General features: G+C 53.1%; 1 protein-coding gene across 5 annotated transcripts in view; it reads left to right on the plus strand.

Moving 5' to 3' along the window:
- DGKZ (diacylglycerol kinase zeta) overlaps positions 1-18,139 on the plus strand; it is a 101,695-nt gene extending 83,556 nt beyond the window's left edge. For all 5 annotated transcript variants that reach the window (XM_054025900.1, XM_054025896.1, XM_054025901.1 and 2 more), the window contains 8 exons: positions 1,446-1,486; positions 3,762-3,949; positions 7,059-7,090; positions 8,715-8,758; positions 9,231-9,351; positions 10,062-10,098; positions 10,413-10,512; positions 14,449-18,139. In XM_054025900.1, the coding sequence (XP_053881875.1) occupies positions 1,446-1,486; positions 3,762-3,949; positions 7,059-7,090; positions 8,715-8,758; positions 9,231-9,351; positions 10,062-10,098; positions 10,413-10,512; positions 14,449-14,565 (680 nt within the window). In that variant the 3' untranslated portion in view covers positions 14,566-18,139. The remainder of the gene's footprint in view (positions 1-1,445; positions 1,487-3,761; positions 3,950-7,058; positions 7,091-8,714; positions 8,759-9,230; positions 9,352-10,061; positions 10,099-10,412; positions 10,513-14,448) is intronic.
- Positions 18,140-19,209: the final 1,070 nt, after the last annotated feature.

The following is a 19,209-nucleotide window of genomic DNA, read 5'->3' on the forward strand; positions in this document are numbered from 1 at the left end:
AGCCCTGTGGGGGGCACAGAGCCCATGGAGAAAATGCCCATAAAGCATTGGAGCCCACTAACCCTGGTCTGTCCTGGCCCTCTCCACCACATTGAAACAAGGCTCAGGAGCCCCCGTTCCTTCCCCAGCCCCTTCGCCTCGCTGGAATTTTTATTGTGATTTTCATAGTTACCGGCTGCATCCCAGAATTGCAAAGTGCTTCCCAAACACACACCCCCAGTCCACTCTGCTCCTCTCGCCCCAGTATATCAATGTGGGGCTTTTCTGTCCCTCGAGCTGGTGCTCAGCAGGGACAGCAACAAGCATCCCAGGACAGAGGGACAGACTATGGACCCGCTTGGGTACAATTCTTAGCCCCCACTGGCAGAGTGGATGTTGGCTGCTGGTTTTAAACTGCTGCCATCCTGGGGCACAGGGACCAATGTCCAGCCCATGCCCCATTGGGGAAGTGTGTTCTGCCAAGGCCAGGGATAATACAGAAGGCCTGGAGCCTTGGTCCTGGTTTGTGATGAGCCCTAGTCAATAATGTAAACATGTAATACAGTGGCTTTCAAACTTTTGTACTGGTGACCCCTTTCACGCAGCAAGCCTCTTGAGTGCGACTCCCCCCCCTTAAATATATAAAAGGTTGTTTTTAATTTATAACACCATTATAAATGTTGGAGGCAAAGCGGGATTTGGAGTGGAGGCTGACAGCTGGAGACCCTCCATGTAATAACCTCGCGACCTCCTGAGGGGTCCCGACCCGCAGTGTGAGAACCCCTGATGTAGTGGCACCAAGTCCCTGAGAGCGGAGAACAGAAAGGCCTGAGCTCTCCATCTGGGCTGCTCCATGTCCCCGCAGTTGTTCTGTCGCAATAAAAGTGACCATGAGGGATTTTAAACCAGAGGAATAATCTCTCCCCTGATGTAAGCAATGGGCTGTCGTCTCCGCAGCCTGCTCAGGCAAGGCTCTGCTCTGTACAATGTCTGTGTCACAGAGTCAGCACCAAAAATCATGAGACCCAGGAGGCAGGTCAGGGGGCCTGAAAATTCCCAGAAAGCTGGAATTCCAGGCCAGCAGCTTGAAGGTAGCCAAGTATGTCCTGCCTTACCGTGCTGCTGCTCCTGCTCCTAATGGTGATCAGGGCCTAGAACAAGGGCTGGTTGCTCAGTCGGGCTGGAATGTTGCGTGCTGCGATCTGTAGTCTGTGAAGAGAACGGATGTGTCTTTAGGGCACGTTGTGGAAGTCGATGGGCCATCCATGGTCAAGAGTTAACTGTTTTCCCTGGTGTTACGTGGGTGCACTCACTCAAGGGGTTGTAAGGTGGCTGAACAGTCTCCTGTTGCCCAGGGGTGGAATGCGGTGGTTATAGACAGTCCCATTGCCTCCTGGTCTCCTGCCAGATTCTGGGGACAGGAATCACACTGTTTTTCTCTCTCTCTCTCTCTCTCTATCTCGTAGCAACTACAGCTGATCGGTTTTACAGGATAGACCGCGCACAGGTGAGTGCAGCCTCAGGACTCTGGGGACCGAGGCGCTGTTGTGCAGCTACACTTGACCAGCAGCACGTGTGTTCAGACATGCAGACACACGCATGCACAAGGGCCACTGCTTGTGTGGTTTGTCCCCAGGCTGCCCAAGTCCTATGATTACATTATGGACAAGGGGATACAATTTCCTAGGAAGGTTGTAAACCCTGGGAAATAGAGGTGCTCTGCCCTCTGCAGTCAAGTACCCCTGGGATCATCTGGTATTGGATGCTTCAGGTGCCTCACCATCTCCTTCAACCTCTGTCCTAGTGAATTAATGGAAGAAATATTGAGAGGAAAAACTGACGAAAGGTCTGGAGGATAATGCTCCCCGGGAGCAGTGGGCAGTGTTGAGGATTAGTGAGAAGCCTTGCCATGCCAATCTCATTGCCCTGGTTGTGATAGCATCACAAAATTAGAGGATGGGAGGCAGAGCAGTAGCTGGATATAACTGGATGCAAGTAACATATCTCAGACTGTGGCCCCCATTCTGGGTTCCGCACAGCCCAGGACATGGGGGCAAAGGGGACTTTAGCCACCTCTGCACCACTTGGACTATGAGGCTGCTGGAAGCTAATTCAGCCGCCATCATAAACCAGAGTGATCCCAGGGATCGCTCTGACTTGCACCCTAGATACAGCAGTCCCTAAGGGACTACCTGGCATCCCAGAATAGCTAGAGCTTAGAGCGTAACCAAACACACCCCGTCCCTCACTCAGATACACCCCTACTCCTGGGGACAGCAAAGGATCATGCTGCTGGCCCTACTCACTTGGAAATCCACCTTATACTGGGTTATTCCCAGTAGGGAGATCTGGCTGGGCACTGGGTCCATTATGCTGCTGGAATGAGGTAAAGAGGCTGGGACATAGCCCAGACTTAGGATCAGCGTCTCACAGTCTTACTTGAAAAATGAATGCAAGTTGGCTTGGCTAGGAACACTGAGATGTGGGTTGGAAAGTGCCTGAAGGACCTGAACAAAGGATGGTGATAAATGGCAGTGTATTGAGTTGAGGAAGGTGTCCATGAGGACCTGCAAGGCTTGATCTCAGGTGTAAACTTAAGTGTTATTAAATATCTCTGTTCATGATCAAGAAAGAGGGCAAACAGGAGCATGATGCAACCAATGGGTCACACTGAAACGGGAGGAGTGGTAAACCCTAGAGAGGATAGAGAAAATCCAGAGGGACCCAGAGATGTTAGACACATGAGCAGGAAACAACTAAGTGAGACTCGGCCTGGGGAAACATAGATCCTGCAGCTGGGGGGAAAATAACCCGAAACCTTGATCCTCAATGAGAGGAGAATGCCAGGAGCAGGAATGGCTGAGAGACTCTCTGTCAGGAGAGGGGGAAGCAAAAGATTTTACAGTGAGAGGGCTGCAAAACACCAGGGATGTTCTGGGGAGTGGGGATGCAAAGTCCTCAGTCCCAGCAAAGGGAGGGGCCAGTCCCTCTATCTACAGCTCTGACGAGATCCCACCTGGAGTCAGCTCTGGGTCTCCTAAGCCAAGAAGCCTCACGTCAAGATGCAGGGAGATGATCCCTTCCTGTGTGGTTCTAGTGCACACACACCTGTAGTGTGACATTCAGCTCTGGGCCCTTTGCTGACAGAGGGAGATTGGAAGGCGTTAAAGGAGGGCAACAGGAATGAACAAGGGCTCATAGGGAGAGATTGAGAGTTGAATCCATCCAGGTTGCTAAGGAGCACTTAGCGTGTGCAGACAGTCTGCAAACATCATCCCGGGGTAACTGCTGAGGGTGGAAAGGGATTACATAGAGTCATAATGAGAGATTTGGGAGGGGATTCGGAAAGGCGATGTTCCAGTGGAATCTCTGCAGACGCCCTGGCAGTGATATGTGTGAGGCTGTGGAAGAGTTTTCCAGGAACGGGGCAACAACTTAAAAGTAGACTGGACACAACCTACGCTCTGCTGGAGACAAGAGCCCCTGATAGGATTTTTCCATCTCTCATTGAGACGCCACTCCCCACAGTGATTGTTGTTCAGCAGCATCTGACCTGGCTGGGGTCATGGTGATCAGTCTAAGGAGAGTTGTTTGGCAGGCTGGGGCTGCCCTTGCTAAGTCACCATGGGCACCAGTCCCAACTCCATTCCCATGCCAGCTCCTTTGAGCTGCCATGGGCCATCACCCCACTGAATGCTGCTCTGGTCGCTAGTGGGGGGGTGTTTCCCCAGGGTGACTGGGGAAACACCCCAGTCTCTGAAGGGCTGATCTCTGCCTTCCAGGAGCACCTCAACTACGTGACGGAGATCTCCCAGGACGACCTCTTTGTGCTGGACCCGGAGCTGGTGATCACCCAGACCGTGGGCACCTCACCCGCCATGCCTGACCTCGTTGACTCGTCCTCCACACCCGCAGGGCACCATTTTGCTTTCCCTTCCTCATCCTCTCCACCCTCCTCACCAGCCCTCAGGTGAGACTGACCACTCTGGTCTGCAGGTGAGAATGGCCTTGTGGGGTGGGGAGAAGGGTCTGAGAGAGGAGTGGAAGAAGGACCGGCCTGAGAGGCCTGGTGCTGGCTTAGCAGCTCTGAATCCTGAGCTCTGACGTGAAACGCTAGCTCTGTGTGACACGAGTGAGAATTGTGTCTGTAGCTTGTCTCCAAAAGACAGCAGGGCCGGTCTCTATGGAGACCGACAATCTTCCCCTTCCTCCCCCATGCATATTCCACCCTAGGAAAGCGTGACTCTCGGGCAGCGGGGCTGCACTGGGGGGTTGCACCCATGGCTCTAGCTTAGCCGCATCAGCCCAGAGCTGACTGGGACTCCAGAACTCGTTCCCCATTGTTAGCCCCCATGGCAAAGGGAGATGGTTGTCTGGAGGGCCCAAGACACAGAGCTGGAATGGGGTAGGTGCCACTGACTGAGCTGGGAAGGGAAGAAATTAGAGGTGGAGATGGGCCAGGATGGGGAAGGAAACCAAGTCAGGGAAGGGATGGGTGTCATTGCTAAGGCAAGGTTAATTCCCTCAGTCTTTCAATTTGTAAGCAGATAAATAATAGGGTTATAAGGAATAACCTGCATGGATTTGTCAAGAACAAATCTTGCCAAATGAACCTAATTTCCTTCTTTAACAGGGTTATGGGCCTAGTGATTAAGGGGAAGCAATAGCCATGATACAGCTTGATTTTGAGACAGTCCCATATGACATTCTCATAAGCAAACTAGGGAAGTGTGGTCTACATGAAATTACTATAAGGTGGATATACAACTGGTTGAAAAACTGTACTCAAAGAGTAGTTATGAATGGTTCACTGTCAAACTGGGACAGTGTATCTAGTGGGGTCTCACAGGGGTCAGTCCTGGGCCTGGCACTATTCAATATTTTCATTAGTGACTTGGATAACAAAGTGGAAAGTATCCTTATAAAATGTGCAGAAGACAGCAAGCTGAGAGGGGCTGGAAGCACTTTGGAGGGCCGGATGAGAAGTCAGAACAACCTTGATCAATTAGAGAATTGGTCTGAAATCAAGAAAATGAAATTCAATAAAGACAAGTGCAAAGTACTTCGCTAGGGAGAGAAAAAACTCAGATGTACAACTACAAAATGGGGAATAACTGGCTAGGTGGGAGTACTGCTGAAGAGGATCGGGGTGTTCTAGTGGATCACAAATTAAATATGAATAACAATGAGATGCAGTTGTGAAAACGGCTGATGTCTTTCTGGGGTGTATTAACAGGAGTGTCATATGGAAGACAGGGGAGGTAATTGTCCTGTTCTACTCAGCACTGTTGAGGCCTATGTTCAATTCTGGGCACCACACTTTAGGAAAAATGTGGACAAATTGGAGTGAATCCAGAGGAGAGCAACTACAATGATCAAAGGTTTAGAAAATCTGAGCTATGAGGAAAGGTCAAAAAAAACCTGGGCATGTTCAGTCTTGAGAAAAGAAGACTGAGAGGGGGACCTGATGATAGTCTATAAATATCTTAAGAGCTGTTATAAAGAGGACCGTGATCAATTGTTCTCCGTGTCCACTGAAGGTAGGACAAATAGTAGCTGGCTTAATCTACTGAAAGAGAGATTTAGGTTAGATATTAAGAAAAACTTTCTAGCATCCAAAGAAGTGAGGTTTTTACCCACGAAAGCTTATGCCCAAATAAATGTTAGTCTTTAAGGTGCCACCAGACTCCTTGTTGTTTTTCTAGCTATAAGGATAGTTAGGCTCTAAACGCTTCCAAGGGAGGTTGTGGAAACCCTATCACTGTCCAGCCTGGTCTTAAAAACTTCCAAACACGTGTCAGGGATGGTTTAGGTTTCTTTGGCTCTGCCACAGCGCAGGGGGCTGGACTAGATGATCTCTCAAGGTCCCACCCAGCCTTACATTTCTGTGATTCTGGGATTCCTTTCTCCTTCCTATTCCAGCTGGCATTGATGCAGCTGGCCTCTCAGCAGCAGTGTCTCTCCTGTGACAGTGCCCTGTGTGGCAGGCTGGTACACAGGAAACTTCTGCCGCTCACACAGCCCCAGCTTGACTAGCCATCAGGTAGGGCTCTGGCAATGGGAAAGTGTCACAGATCATAGGATTGGTGCTACAGCCCCAGCTTTGGAACAGTGTCGGGGGGGGACCCCTTCAGTGTACCAGACCCCAAAGGAGTCTCTCACTTCCTCCAGAGTAGGCCATGCGGCTTCACCGCCTCCTTAGACTGGACCTCTGGGCCTGCAGCACTCCTGCTTCACACTGTGAGCACCGTTCAGCAAGTCCAACTGAGACAGAAGATTTGTACGCTCTTTAGGGATTAATGCACCTTACCAAGCATGTGCAGTGACATGCAGCTTTGTCAAAACAGGGGGGTTTATAAGTCGTCTGGAACAAAGCATTGGACGTCCTTAAGTGAGCAAAGAGGAAGGAAGGTTAAAGCCTAGTCCATTCTGGTTAGCCAGAGCCCAGCCAAGCTGTAGTGAACCCCATTGTTCAAGAGTGCACTCGCTCGCGCTCTCTCTCTCTCCCCCCCCCCTGCCCCCCGCCTCTGGTCAGGCTCCAGGTGAGAGCCTCCCTGGGTGCCTCCAGCAGCCAACACTTATCCCCCCACCTAGAGTCCTCCTTTGTTCCAGACCTGGGAAATGCTGCTCAGCTGTGCGCCGCCCCCACCCCCAGTGAGAGGCGGGGAAATGTACATCTCTCTAGGTCATTGAGTGCTAGGTGTCAATGTCCAGACAATTGGATTTTCCATGTTCTTTTCAGAGGCTCCATTGATATGGGGACCAAGCCCCAGACATTTAGGTGACACCCATATCTACGTCTGAGCAAACAGCCCTTTTCTACCCCCTAAATAACAGCGCAGCCCATAGGGGAAACTGAGGCACAAACAGGACTCAAAAAATATTACAGAAAATTCCCACTTCATCACAAGGAGTTCCCAACTAGTCCAGTCCTGGCCTCTCCCAGCAAGCGATGCTGACGGGCTCTGCCTGTGGGGATCACAGAGAGGAGTGCAGGGGAGGGAATTTGCTGCAGAAGACTTGCTTACAATGGCATTTGACAGCATCAGTTCTGAATCTCTCCCTCTCTTCTCTTCCAGCTCAGAAGCAGGGGGCTGCCCCTGCCGTGAAGGTGAGTCCTTCAACTTGTGCTGCAGGCCTCTGGCACATCTCAGGCGTCCCTGTTCCTGTCGCACTTAGGGTTACACTAGCAGATGCTCCCAGGTTCCTTCCCTGATTGTGTTCCCCACAAACTGAACACTATCATCATCTGAGAACATGGGGGTGATGAGAATGTCTGGAGAGCCCCGCCCCTGCTGGTGTCACATGGCACCGCTCTGTCTGGGATCCGGACCCAAGCACAGGCTCTGCAAGCACTGCACAGCCTATGGGATGGCGAGGGAGCGAGTCACACTTGGGGCTGCAGTGACTGCACAGTGCACTGCCATTCAGGGGTATCGGGGCTCAGGTTCTCTGGGGAGGTGCCCTGAGGGGAGTGGCAGGAGTGACTGGCTGGATAGACATGATAGTCATTTGCTTGCACAGTGGAGCAGTGCAGGGAGCCTTTTCCCAGCCTGCTTGTGAAGTGTGGAGCTCCCAGTTGGGGACGGCAGGAAATGACAGGGTGGTGAGGTTAATCTCCCACCTGCAGAGCCCAGGCCTTGAGCTGTGTTGCTGGGGGTGGGGTTTGTCTCTGCCAGGCACCGGCAGGGGCTCTGGGAGTGGGGAGCACAAGGTCAGGGGCCTCCCTCAGCTGAGCAAATGGAAAGAGTTTCCTGGAGCTTGAACAGAGCCAGTTCCTGGAAGTGTGAGTGAGTCACTGGTGAGAGGCATCCCAGCTGGCCGGCTCCCCAGGGACCCCCACGTTTGCCCTTTGCCCTGCTCTCCCCCTCCACCTCAGGAGTTACTTTTCCCATGGTCTTGAAAACATTCCTTCTGGACCTCGCCAAAGCTGGGGCCTGGCCTTGCCCCCAGGAATGTGGTCTAACTCCTCTCCCTCCCACGGGTGTTTCTCCCCTCACACCCCATCCCGTGGGCTGCCCCTATTTTCTCCATACCTCTCTCCCACCCCCAGGGGCACCCAACATTATAAAGCTGAGCCCCCCACTAACCCTCTGGTGCATGCCGTGTTCCAGGCAAAACCAGCCTGGCCAGTGGCTGCTGATTTCCGGACTCCCCCGAACTCCTCTCCTCCCAAGCCCTGCGCGAGGGGATTGGACTCACGGGAATTCCAGGCCCAGGAATGCCCTGCCAGCAGCACCCTGATGTTCAGGGATTGTCAGCAGGAAGCAGCCAGCTGTGCCCAGCAGCTAGGGAGGGAGGGGAGATTTTGGCCCTGCTCCCACACCAGGAGGAGGTCACCGGCACAGACTGTGGTGCTGGAGGAACATACCTCTGGCAGCTCCCATTGCACAGGCGCTAACAGGCTGTGAGCAGTGTCCCAAGACAGCTCCAGAAGTGCACGATGTGAACTGGCCTGGGGTGAGCACTGTGTCACTCTGCCATTGAAACTGCCTCTTGCGCTCAGGGGAGACTGAAACGGAAGGAAGTCTGGGAAAAAGAGGCTGCCTCCCACCTGCACCTCCTTGGTGTTTCCACCTTCCCCACTGCAGGATACGCAGCAGCTCAGCCTCTCTCAGTGCACGTGCACGCGCATACCGAGAGAGAGAGAGAGAGTTTCCCCCGCACAAGCAGCCCTCTCTCTCCCCATCTCCTACTTGGCTTCTGTCATCCTGACCAGTGTCTCCTCTTTGCAGATAACGCCTTGATAGCTGCTGCCAAAAGTAATGATTTCCAGAAGGTAAGAGCTGCCATGTGCCATGAACCCAGCCATAGAGCTTGGGATGTGCTGTGCGTTTCCCCACAGCAGCTAGCTAGGACCCCAGTGTGGCATGAGCACCCCTTCTCCAGCACCCTGTTGGTGCCTGCTAGCCAGGCTCTGTCATTGCCTTGAGTCCTTAACAGTGTGAGCTTCCCCCGAGCAGGGCCGGATGGGGTCCGGACAGGCTCACCACAAGGAACCCTTTTCTGGGAGGGCTGGCACATGCAGCGTTAGATGAAGGCAGCTGTAGCCTCGCTGGCTGAGCTTGGAGAGTGGTTCAGTTCCCTACCCAGGTAATCTTGCTGCAGGTTCTGCTGGCGAAGGCCGGCCCGCCCTGCAGGGTGTGAGTGGGGAGGGCCTTCCCACAGGCACAGCTCTTGCTCTGGTGCTCAGAGGTTAGAGGAGGACCGAGTAGGAGAAGCTAATCCAGAGCTGACTTGTGTTCCTGTAGTTCCGAGAGCTGCACCAGGCAGGAGGGGACCTGATGTTGCGAGACTCCTCAGGTCAGACCGTGCTGCACCATGCCGTCAAATCGGGGAGCAAGGAGATTGTCAAATACATCATTGAGAATGGTAAGTTAAGAACCTGGATCCAGCTGTTGGTACAGCTCTGGGATGGGGGTGCCGTGACCCCTGAAGCTGGCACAGAAGGATGGAGGCCAAATTCACTGACCCTCCCTATGAGTCTCTGCTTGAAGGGGATGATGCTAGTGTTCAGATGCCTTCTCTCTGCCTTGCTGTGTTTGTGGCAACCGCTCTGCACCCTGCAAGGCTTGGGAAGTGTCCTGTCCCTCCTTTCTGTTGTATGTATTCTCACTGGCAAACACAAGGCCAGATTCAGCCTCAGACTTATGTGATACCCGTGTGATCTCACCAAAGCCAGAGGCAACTGAGGCTGCAACATGGCTTGGTGTAGTTTGGTGTGTTTTGAGTATTGCTGCCTGGTTTGTTAGTTACCCACTTTTGCCAGCGGGGGCAGCTCATAGCTTGGGTTTTGGTGGGTCTCACCAGAATGACGGCTGGTTTTTCTTTTACATTTCTCTGTATTTGGGTCCAGGGGCAACTCCTCCTCCCCAACTCTACCGGTCAGATTCCGCCACTGTTCCCAGGCAGCTACAACTCTAGCTGCTTGAGTCTCTCTGTTATCAGATGAGGTCTCTGTAGTGGTATGCAGGAGATCGCAGATGTGTGAGAAGACTGTGTTGTGCATTGCTGGGGAGCAACAAGAAGGTCTCTGTCAAGCAGGCTGGTCTCATTACCCCACATTGTCTTTCTCTCCACAGCCCCTGCAGAGATCCTTGATGCGACAGAAGAAGAGAAGTAAGTTGCTTGTGGTTTGTATTATTCATTGCCCAAACCCTGTTTTCTATACCCAGCTGCCTTTACTGCAATCTCCAGCCATCACTTCCATACCAGGCTTGGACTGAACAATCCCAGGGACTGAATTCTCCTCTCACCCAGGTGCTCTCTGAGGCAGGGGTGGGGTTCACTAGTGAAGAAGTGTGACCATACTGAATTTGCTTCCCATCCCAGGCCTCCCTTGCAGAGGTCCCTCACTGCAGCCCCTGTGTATGTCACTTGCCCTCTCACTTTGCTTGGGGACCTCACTCCTTCCTCTTGTCTCTTCTCCCCAGTGGCGAGACCAGCTTGCACCAGGCGGCTGCTCTGCGCCAGCGCACTATCTGCCACTACATTGTGGAGGCTGGGGCTTCGCTCATGAAAACAGACCTGCAGGTAAGGTCAGATGGGCTGGGAATGGGAGATGGGAGTGCTGGGAACAAGGGTGTACATGGGGCACTGGTGAATGCCTGGAACAGAGATTCAGAAGGTGTGAGCCAGCTGGCTCGGCAGAGGAGCAGTGAAGGGAATGTGAGAGCACTAGCTTAGAGCCCAGCCAAATGTGCCACACATTCCCTATGTGAAGGGGGTCCCTGGATACAGTCTGGAGTCTCGGGCTTCTCCAGTAGTTCAGCATGGAGCACAAAATCTCACCTAGCCCTGCCCACTCGCTAAGCAGCAGAACCTTACAGCTGCACAAAGGATGTCTCCTCCTAGCTCTTCTCTGCTGCCCTTGTGGTTTTTCTAAATGAGTGGGTGGAATGTTTCTTTTCCCCCCTTCCCATCATCTGAGGTCATTGCAAGGACAGTCTCGCCAGAGAGTTCCCCTCCCAGCAGCGCTGTCAGCTCTCCCGAGTGTGGGGATGGGGAGGGGAGGGAGCTCTGAGAGATCCTTTAGTAGCTAGTCCCACAGAGTGTGTTAGCAAGTGGGTCAGGCAGTGTCACTTACGTGCAGAATAAATTCTGCTGTGTCTTGGTGCCGGCCCGTGAAGACCAAGACACAGCGGCTGGGATGCAGTCATGTCTCTGCCAGAGGAGTTGTAGCGAAGAAGGCGAGGTTATGTTTTGATACAAGAGGTTCCCAGGGGCTGGCATACAGCAGTGGGGAAACAGACGTGTCTCTGTGTCAAGGCTCTGTATGTTGAGATATAACACAGGGAACAGAATAGCATCTCAGTGCCTGGCCAGCTCTGGGAGCTGGTAGATAGTGAAGAGGTGCAGTCATGTCTTGGTGCCAGAGGTTCCCAGGGCTGGGATACAGGAGAGGAGTTCACCTGGGCAGCCAAGCCTAATGAGGCTTTAAAAGCTTTTGAACGCTTTAGACCGCGATCAAGCCCTTTGCCAGCAGCCAGGGAGATGCTCTACGAACACTCCCCGACAGCTGCCCTGCCTTCCTAACTTCCAACGAATGACTCGGGCCTTGTTATGTGCCCAGATCGGGAATGGCTTTGCTTGGGGGCACATCGAGTGACCATAGAAACAAAGGAGAAAAGGACCAAGGTAGGAGGCTGAGGACTGGGTGGGGACTGTCACACTGAGTTCTTGGGGGCAAGTGTCCCCCCAATCTCCCCCAGAGCCAGTGCTGAAGGGAATTTGTTTAAGGACTGAATGCTCCGGTTGTAGGAGAGGGGGTCCAGCTGGGGTGTATTTGTTTGTATAAATGCACACCTGGCCTTGTGACTGTCTAGGAAGTCCTGCGTCCTCCCCAGCACTGATCTCTTAGAACTTGCCTGTAGTATGGACAAGAACAAACCACATTCTGGAAGCCGTATGTGAACCCTGATCCTTACAAAGTGTAATACAGTTTGGTAATGTGCATACAATACAGTTGGGTCCCAAACACCTCAGGCAAAGCAAACCAGGGTAGAATGGGGCTGGGCTTCATCATGTTACATGAATCAGTTGAGCTGCGCGGAGGGCCCCTTGCAGCTCTTGTTTCAGACCGTTTCTGCAACAGACTCGGATGGGCAGCGCTGCATCAGGGCTTGTGCAGTCAGAGGGGAAACACAATATTTCCTTTTGCTAAATGAGCGTTTAGATTCTGCGTACTGAGGAGACCCCTGGAGGAGCACTGGGCAGTGAAGCACAACACACTGGCTCCAGCCCTGCCGGGGGAGAGCACTGTGAGATCCTGGGCCTACACGTGTGTGTGTGTGTGTGTGTGTGTGTGTGTGTGTATGTGTCTCTGCAAGTAGACTTGTGTGTACCTTGCATCTGTCTGCCTTTGTGCCTCTGTTTGCCTCTGTGTGTGTGGGCTTGTGTCCGCGACTGCAGCTGCATCCATGTTTGTGAAACCCTTGCGTGTCTGAGCATTGTTTGCCCAAATGAAATATAGATGTGGATTGTCCCAGAGGCTTGGGATCCCTTCCCCCTTGTTCTGGCTGCCTTCACCCCGCTGAGCTCTGAGGGCCAGTGTGGGTAAGTTGTACTCTCCTTGGGGAGGGGGTTTTCAATGGAAGCGGCAGAGTGCCAGGTTTCCTTGGCCCTGCTCAGCAGAGGGTTTGTTCAGCGCGGAGGAGCTGGGGCAGTTAACCAGCGGGAGGGGGAAGGGAGGAGAGAGGAGATGGAGCTGAAAGCTGTTAACAGATTTGCTTTTTATGGAGTGCGGGAGTTCATTAGTGGACACAGTCCAGATGGCTGCAATAAGCTGGTGAAATGTGAGCCTCCTTGAGGAGCAGGAGCAGTTACTGGGGGGAGGGGGAGGGATGGTGTTTCAAAGCTCTCCCCAGACATACACCTCACTCCTCCCCCCCACACACCTCCCTCAGCTCTCTCCCCCTCACTCTGGCTAGCGCCTGCCTTCTACAGAGCTGAGAAAGCACAGGTTACAGAGACTGGACAGTCAGAGACACCACTCTTGGTCATCTTTATATGCAGTCTGTGAGGAGGGGAATACACGTAACAGGACAGTCTCTGTCCTAGCCAGCAGGAGGTGCAAATGGGCTTGACACGGACTTACCTAGCCAGCACCTTCCAGTCTCTTAGCAAAATCTAAGTATCCTTTCCAACATGCACCTATATCTTCCAGTCATGCTTCCCTTCCCTTTATGGCAAATCTGTTACCACCAAACATTGTGCACTGCACATCTCGGCCATGTGCCCTTCAGGGAACCAAATATGGACAGCAGCAGTTTGACCCTGGGCGCTGCACTCCTAGAAACCCTCCTCCCAGCCTGTGGTTTTTGGGTAAAGCAGCACTTCTGCTAGGCCAGAAGTTTCCAAACTCATTTGCTGGGCCCCCCTTCAGAGATTCATGTCCTAGGAACACCACCCCTTTTTCTTAGAAACAGTATTTCCACGGATGCCTGGGGGCTGGGAGCCCAACCTAACCAGGGCGCCCCCTTGCTCCCCAGCCGATGAGCATCCCCTGCCTGTGACCCACTCCAGGTGAGTGACCCCAGCAGGACACAGACAGGTGGGCTGCACTCCTCTCCTTATTCCCCTGCCCAACCTCCTGTGCAGGGAGAGGCCCCTATTCCTCCATCTTTCAGCCTGGCAGCTAGTGTGAGGAATTCTTTGTCAACAATATTTTGAAGAAACAAGAAACAATTCATAATTAATCAGGTCCTCGCACCTCCCATAACTTAATTGTGTGCGCGCGCACACACACACACACACACACACACACACCTCTCAGTTTGAAAACCAGTTTACTAGGCTACAAACAACACAGCCATGAAAGGGGAAGCCTTGTGGGGGAGGAGCTACCCCAGGCACAGAGCTGTTAAGCAGGGAGGGACCCAGGTGTCTGGTGGAAGGAGAGCAGCATAATACTAGTGACAGGTTTCAGAGTAGCAGCCGTGTTAGTCTGTATCCGCAAAAAGAAGAACAGGAGTACTTGTGGCACCTTAGAGACTAACAAATTCCGAAGAAGTGGGCTGTAGTCCACGAAAGCTTATGCTCTAATAAATTTGTTAGTCTCTAAGGTGCCACAAGTACTCCTGTTCTTCTTTTTGATAATACTAGTGGTGTCGCAGCTCTTCACTAGAGACACCAGGCCGAGCAGAGGCTGTAAGCAGAGCTCTCCCCACATGGTAAGAGCAGCTCTCTGATGCCCATGGTCAGCCCAGCAGGACATAAAATGGCAGGGAGAAAGGGGTGCAAGTGTGGTGGCCGCCATGTTGGCTACCACACTGGGGATCGAGCTGGGGGCTCCAGAGCTAAAAGCACCAGCTGCTACAGCTTTAGGTTCCGTGCTCTGTGATGGGGCTGCAGACTGGTACGGAGGAGCCCCTCTGACACTTGCAAAGTTACTGGCTGTGGGGAGGGATCTCCTGTGGGTCTGTGTTTTGGACGTTTCACCTCCGCTTTGCTTCCTTTTCCCCTGCACAGGGAGACACCCCCAAGCACAGAGCCGAGAAGGCCAATGACCCTGACCTGGCTGCCTACCTCGAAAATCGACAGCACTACCAGATGATCCAGCGGGAGGATCAGGAGACGGCTGTGTAGTGCTCAGTGTGCCTTACCCCGCGGTCCTGCCAGTGCGGGCAGGACAGAAGGGCGACTACAATGCTGCAGGTCCGGCCCAGTCCTTCCCGGATCTCTACTTCGTCCCAGAGGAGGGGGAAGAGGCGGCAGCAGCTCTGTCTCAGGCCTGGCTGAGGCTGTATTCATTTGTATGGTGGACATTTGGGACTCAGTCTGGCTCGCTCTCCCCCGCCATCTCCTACCACATTCCATACACCCTGCACTGGATGGATCTGCTCCGGCAGCTCTCCCACCCGTGCATCCTCTAAGAGCCATCTCCACGGCTGGGGAGAGCCTCTGTGCTGTCCCTGTAAGTGGGAGTGAGTGATGACTGGTGCCCCCTCAATAGACTCTGTAGCCCTTGTGGACTCTTGTTCAGCTTCCACCTGCCTGCCCCAGTCATGGCTCCATGTGCTGCCTTTCCACTGGGCTCATCACCACTAGTACCGCCCCCACCCATCCTCAGGAGCCTACCCCCAGAACCTGCCCACACCACTCCCTGGGACAGCCACAGTGGGTCACCAGAGAGCAGCCCTGCTCCTGCAGTTGGCACTAGCTGTGCTGTCCAGACTGCAGAATAATTGGGGATGCTTGTGGGCCTGAGAGGAAGTTAACTACTATCCAGTTGACATACCACCTCCTACTCCTGCTTCCTCCCTTTGCCCTGAGTCTCTATGCAGCCGCACAAGGGACCCCTAACAGCTGGAGGGGACCCCTGGCATGTCCATTGGAGCCATGCCCATAAATCTGCCCCAAGTTCTAAGCAAGCTGTCTGCTTGTTGAAACTGGACCCAGGTGCCACAACAAAATTTCAGCAATGTGCCCGGGTCTCCCATGCTTCCTCCTTCTGGCACTCCCCCCACTCTTTCCTGATTCCTCTCCCCAAGTTCATCCGCTGCCTCCCCTTCCTTCACATGTGTTTCTAATTTGCTGAACACCAGCATGCTTGAAGTGTGGATAAAAAAATGTGCTGCTTACGCAGCAGGGAAGCTGCCAGGCTGAGGAGGGAGCTTGTATCTAACCTTAGTACAGGGTTCCTGCCGCGCCAGCACCCGCATTGGAAACACTTGCCCTGTACCCTTTCAACATGGGGGAGGCCTCTTGTGTTTGGAGTGTGCCATAGACCAGATACTCCCGTACCGAGAGTTCCAGGGAGCCGGATCCAGCATCTGGTACAAGCACCCCAGGGCCTAAGAGCTACAGCTCCTAGAGGTAAGGGATAGATGAGGCCCTGTCTGGCCCTCTGGCCCCATGGCCAGGGAAGGAGTAGTCTCTACAGTCTATTCTCAGGGCTTTGCCCAAGCAATGGGACTCGCACGCCAGCCCCCTATCAGCATGGTTCATGAGATGCAGCCTGTGTCCCTTTGCTCCCTGCTGGGCCCTGCATAATTCCACCCCTTGCTCCTTGGCTTTCATGCAGATTCTCACTATCTGGGCCGGGGCTCCCAGTTCTCTGTGCGTGGCCCCTCCTGTCTGCCCCGAGCTGCTTGGAGCTCCGTGCTCACCCAGCACCACGCGCCTGCCCCATCGCCGTCACTTCATTTGCCTTCTTTTCAACAGATACACAAATAAAGAAGGGGAGGGGGAGCTACCTCCCCGCAATGGCCCTGATCCCAGGCAGAGGCAGCGCAGTCTGCCCCAAACATTCCAGAACAATGAGGCTCACTCCTCTGCTTCTGGGGGAGCTCTAATCTGGGACCTGGGAGACGAATCAAGCAGAATGCCAGCTGGCCTGCACTTGGCTTTGTGTTGGGGTGGGTGCAGCAGCCTTAAATAGTCCAGGGCTGTTTGGGGTGTGACCCTTCACACTGCGCCAGTGTCTGACCCTGCCAGAGAATGGGAGCTGGCTAAGGGAGGGCAGGCTGTTACCAGGCCTGTCTGGACCAGAAGTTGAGTAGTTCAGGGGTGAATCTGGAGTGGAGCACAAGCAGTGAAACATGAAGGCTCAGTGGGGCCATGTTGTGCCCTGAAGCAGCCAGAAGGTGACTGCCTTCCGGTGAGTTCATCTCAGCCTTGGGTTCCTAGACGGCTCTGAGAAACAAGGCACCAGGGAGCTCCACTTGCCCAGCAGGTCTTTGACCACTGGGGCTGTGGGAGCCTGCACTCGAAGCTCAGGGAGAGTGGGGCTGGTGTTCCTTAGGACCCTTCTGTTTTTGTTTACAGGGGGGGGGAACCTGCTTTTTAGTTTTTCAGTAGTTAATTGTCCCTGGCATGGGTGGAAGGAGAGCAGGATTGGGGCCAGGAAGACCCTGGAGCCACTTCTTCCCCCCCTCCCCCCCATTATTCCTGTTGGGGTGGAGTTTGTCTTTGGGGGCTGCTCTGGCACAGAACTGGTTGCTGTGGTCTGCCCTTGGGGCTGTTTTGATTAACCTGCTGTATCAGTACTATGATGACAGGGGTGTTGGGTCTCTGCTGCTGCCAGGGATTCCCCCTCCTGTGCTGTGTGCGCCCATCCTCTGCGTTGTCTTGACTGACACACACCCGCCACACACACACACCCTAGGTGAAGACAGAACCATATGGTGAAAACCAACACGCCTGGCCACTACAGGCACAATCATTGATGAGTTGCAAGCCAGATGCCCCCGATTCTGAGGCAAAAGTGGGATTTGGACCTGCAGGAGATGTATGAGGCACCAGCAAACAACCAGCACATGTTCTGTCGGGCAGGGAGGGGGAACGGGACTTTCTTTCATCCAGCTATGTCTCAGGGCACAAAGGGGCCAGAGTGACCCATCTCTCCAGATGCTTGGGGGAGGGGGAATGGCAGTTTACCAAGCTTGCACCCAACATTCATAAAGTGAGTGCTGCTCTCCTCTGCAGGATCGCAGCAGCTCCTGAGAACTCAAGGCCCTGGCATGCACTGTGAGCAAGCTGTTTGGGTCAGGTGGGCCATCATGGGCCTGCCCTTGTGCATTAAAAAGGAAGGTGATTCTGAACCAGTTTAGGCTGTTGGTCATGTGCTGGGCACCATTGGAGGATGCTGCCTGATGGATGGATCTCCATGTCCATCTCTCTCACACATGCAGAGGGTCAGGGTAAAGGGGCTCATTGTCCAGCTACGGCTGCTCATTAGCCAACAGCAGGATAGACACTATGTCTCTTTAATGGCACAAACTGCTCGCTCTCTGCTGGGACACTGAGCCTGGCCTGGAAGCGTTTACACCCTGAGCCCATCCTCTCATTCCGTTTTGTACGCTCTTAGTCTTTGTACAGGTAGTTCAAACACACGCTGACCACTTCCCCCGTGTGTGTATATGTGCGTGCCCATGAGCTGAGTTGCTGTGCAATTCCAAGCCTGGCTTGTTTTTATGCAAGGAGGAGAGTATTTTGTAATATTGGAGGGTGGAGATTCTGTGCAATGCCCGGTTCCTGTCTCCTAGACTCTATTAGGACTGTATATTTGTAACTCTGTTGGGACTGCGGCTCTGGCAGGCTGAGGGCCTGGGCGGCAGGCTGAGGGCCTGGGCAGCAGCCTGTGTTCCCATTGCTTTTCATCTTTGACAGTTTGGATGTTGTCGTTTCTTGCCATTAAAATAAAAAGATGAACATTTTACTGCCTGTTTGTCTCCCTCTCTGAGACCTGCAAGGAAGATAGATGCTACAGGAATGAGCTAATCAGCATTATGTGTGGCACTAAGGTTCCCCTTCAGTGACACCACTTCTGTTCTAAACCCTGGCCAGGAGCTCAGAAGGTGGTGTTTTCCGTGCTGGATCAGATCCTCCCTACCTAGGCCCAGGGCCTTTCTTTAAAGAGGACCCCTCCCCACCCATGTGCACTTGGTCAGTGATCCAACAGTGCAGTGTAGCATGGAGAAAATTCCCCCCCTTATCCTGACGATCAGCATGACAAGCATGGACTGTGAGCTCCTAATTTTGCTGCCTGTTGTTTTGAGCATTTTCTTGTTCTTTCTTTTGGGAGAAAGTTTGTCTTCCCCCCCACCCCCACCACCACCCGTCCCCCAGAATCAGACCTTCCTTGCCCTTTGCAGCTGTAGGGTTATTTGATTATTACAATTTGAAATTACTTTGATTTGAAATGTTTGTATTAACTATTCCTAAAGAGCACTTGTAGCATTGATAGTAGCCTATCTACGAGAGATCATGTCACTGGGAAGGGATGCACACTGGGGGTTAGACTGGGACCCAAGGTTCCTGGGTTCTTTTCCCATGTTTCAGTAGTTAGAGCTGGGGCCTGGAAGGCAGGATTCCTGGGTGATTTTCCCATATCCAGGAGGGGAATGTGAACTGGTCACTGGATCGGAGGGCTAGGAGCCAGGACTCTTGGGTTCTGTTTCCAGCTCTGGTATTGACTCATTCATGTGAGTGTGAGCAATTCATCTCTGTGTCTATTTCTATGTAAAAGTGAGATAACAATCCTGATCTACCCCCACAGTGCTCTGAGCTGCATCCATGAAGGTGTTAGAGATGGACATAGCATCTTACTAATCAATGAGGTGGGGTGAGAGCTGGGAAATTGACTCAGACCTCAAATTCAGAACCCTGAGGGTTGCATAGTAATCTTCCCACCTTCACCCCCCTACATTCTGTAGACTATTTGGGGTTTATAAGCTTCCCCTCTGCCCCCAATATACATGTTCCCTCCCTCCCCCTGGGAGCCTTGTG

This window comes from Malaclemys terrapin, chromosome 4 (genome assembly GCF_027887155.1).
Source record: "Malaclemys terrapin pileata isolate rMalTer1 chromosome 4, rMalTer1.hap1, whole genome shotgun sequence".
NCBI classification, from domain to species: Eukaryota; Metazoa; Chordata; order Testudines; family Emydidae; genus Malaclemys; species Malaclemys terrapin.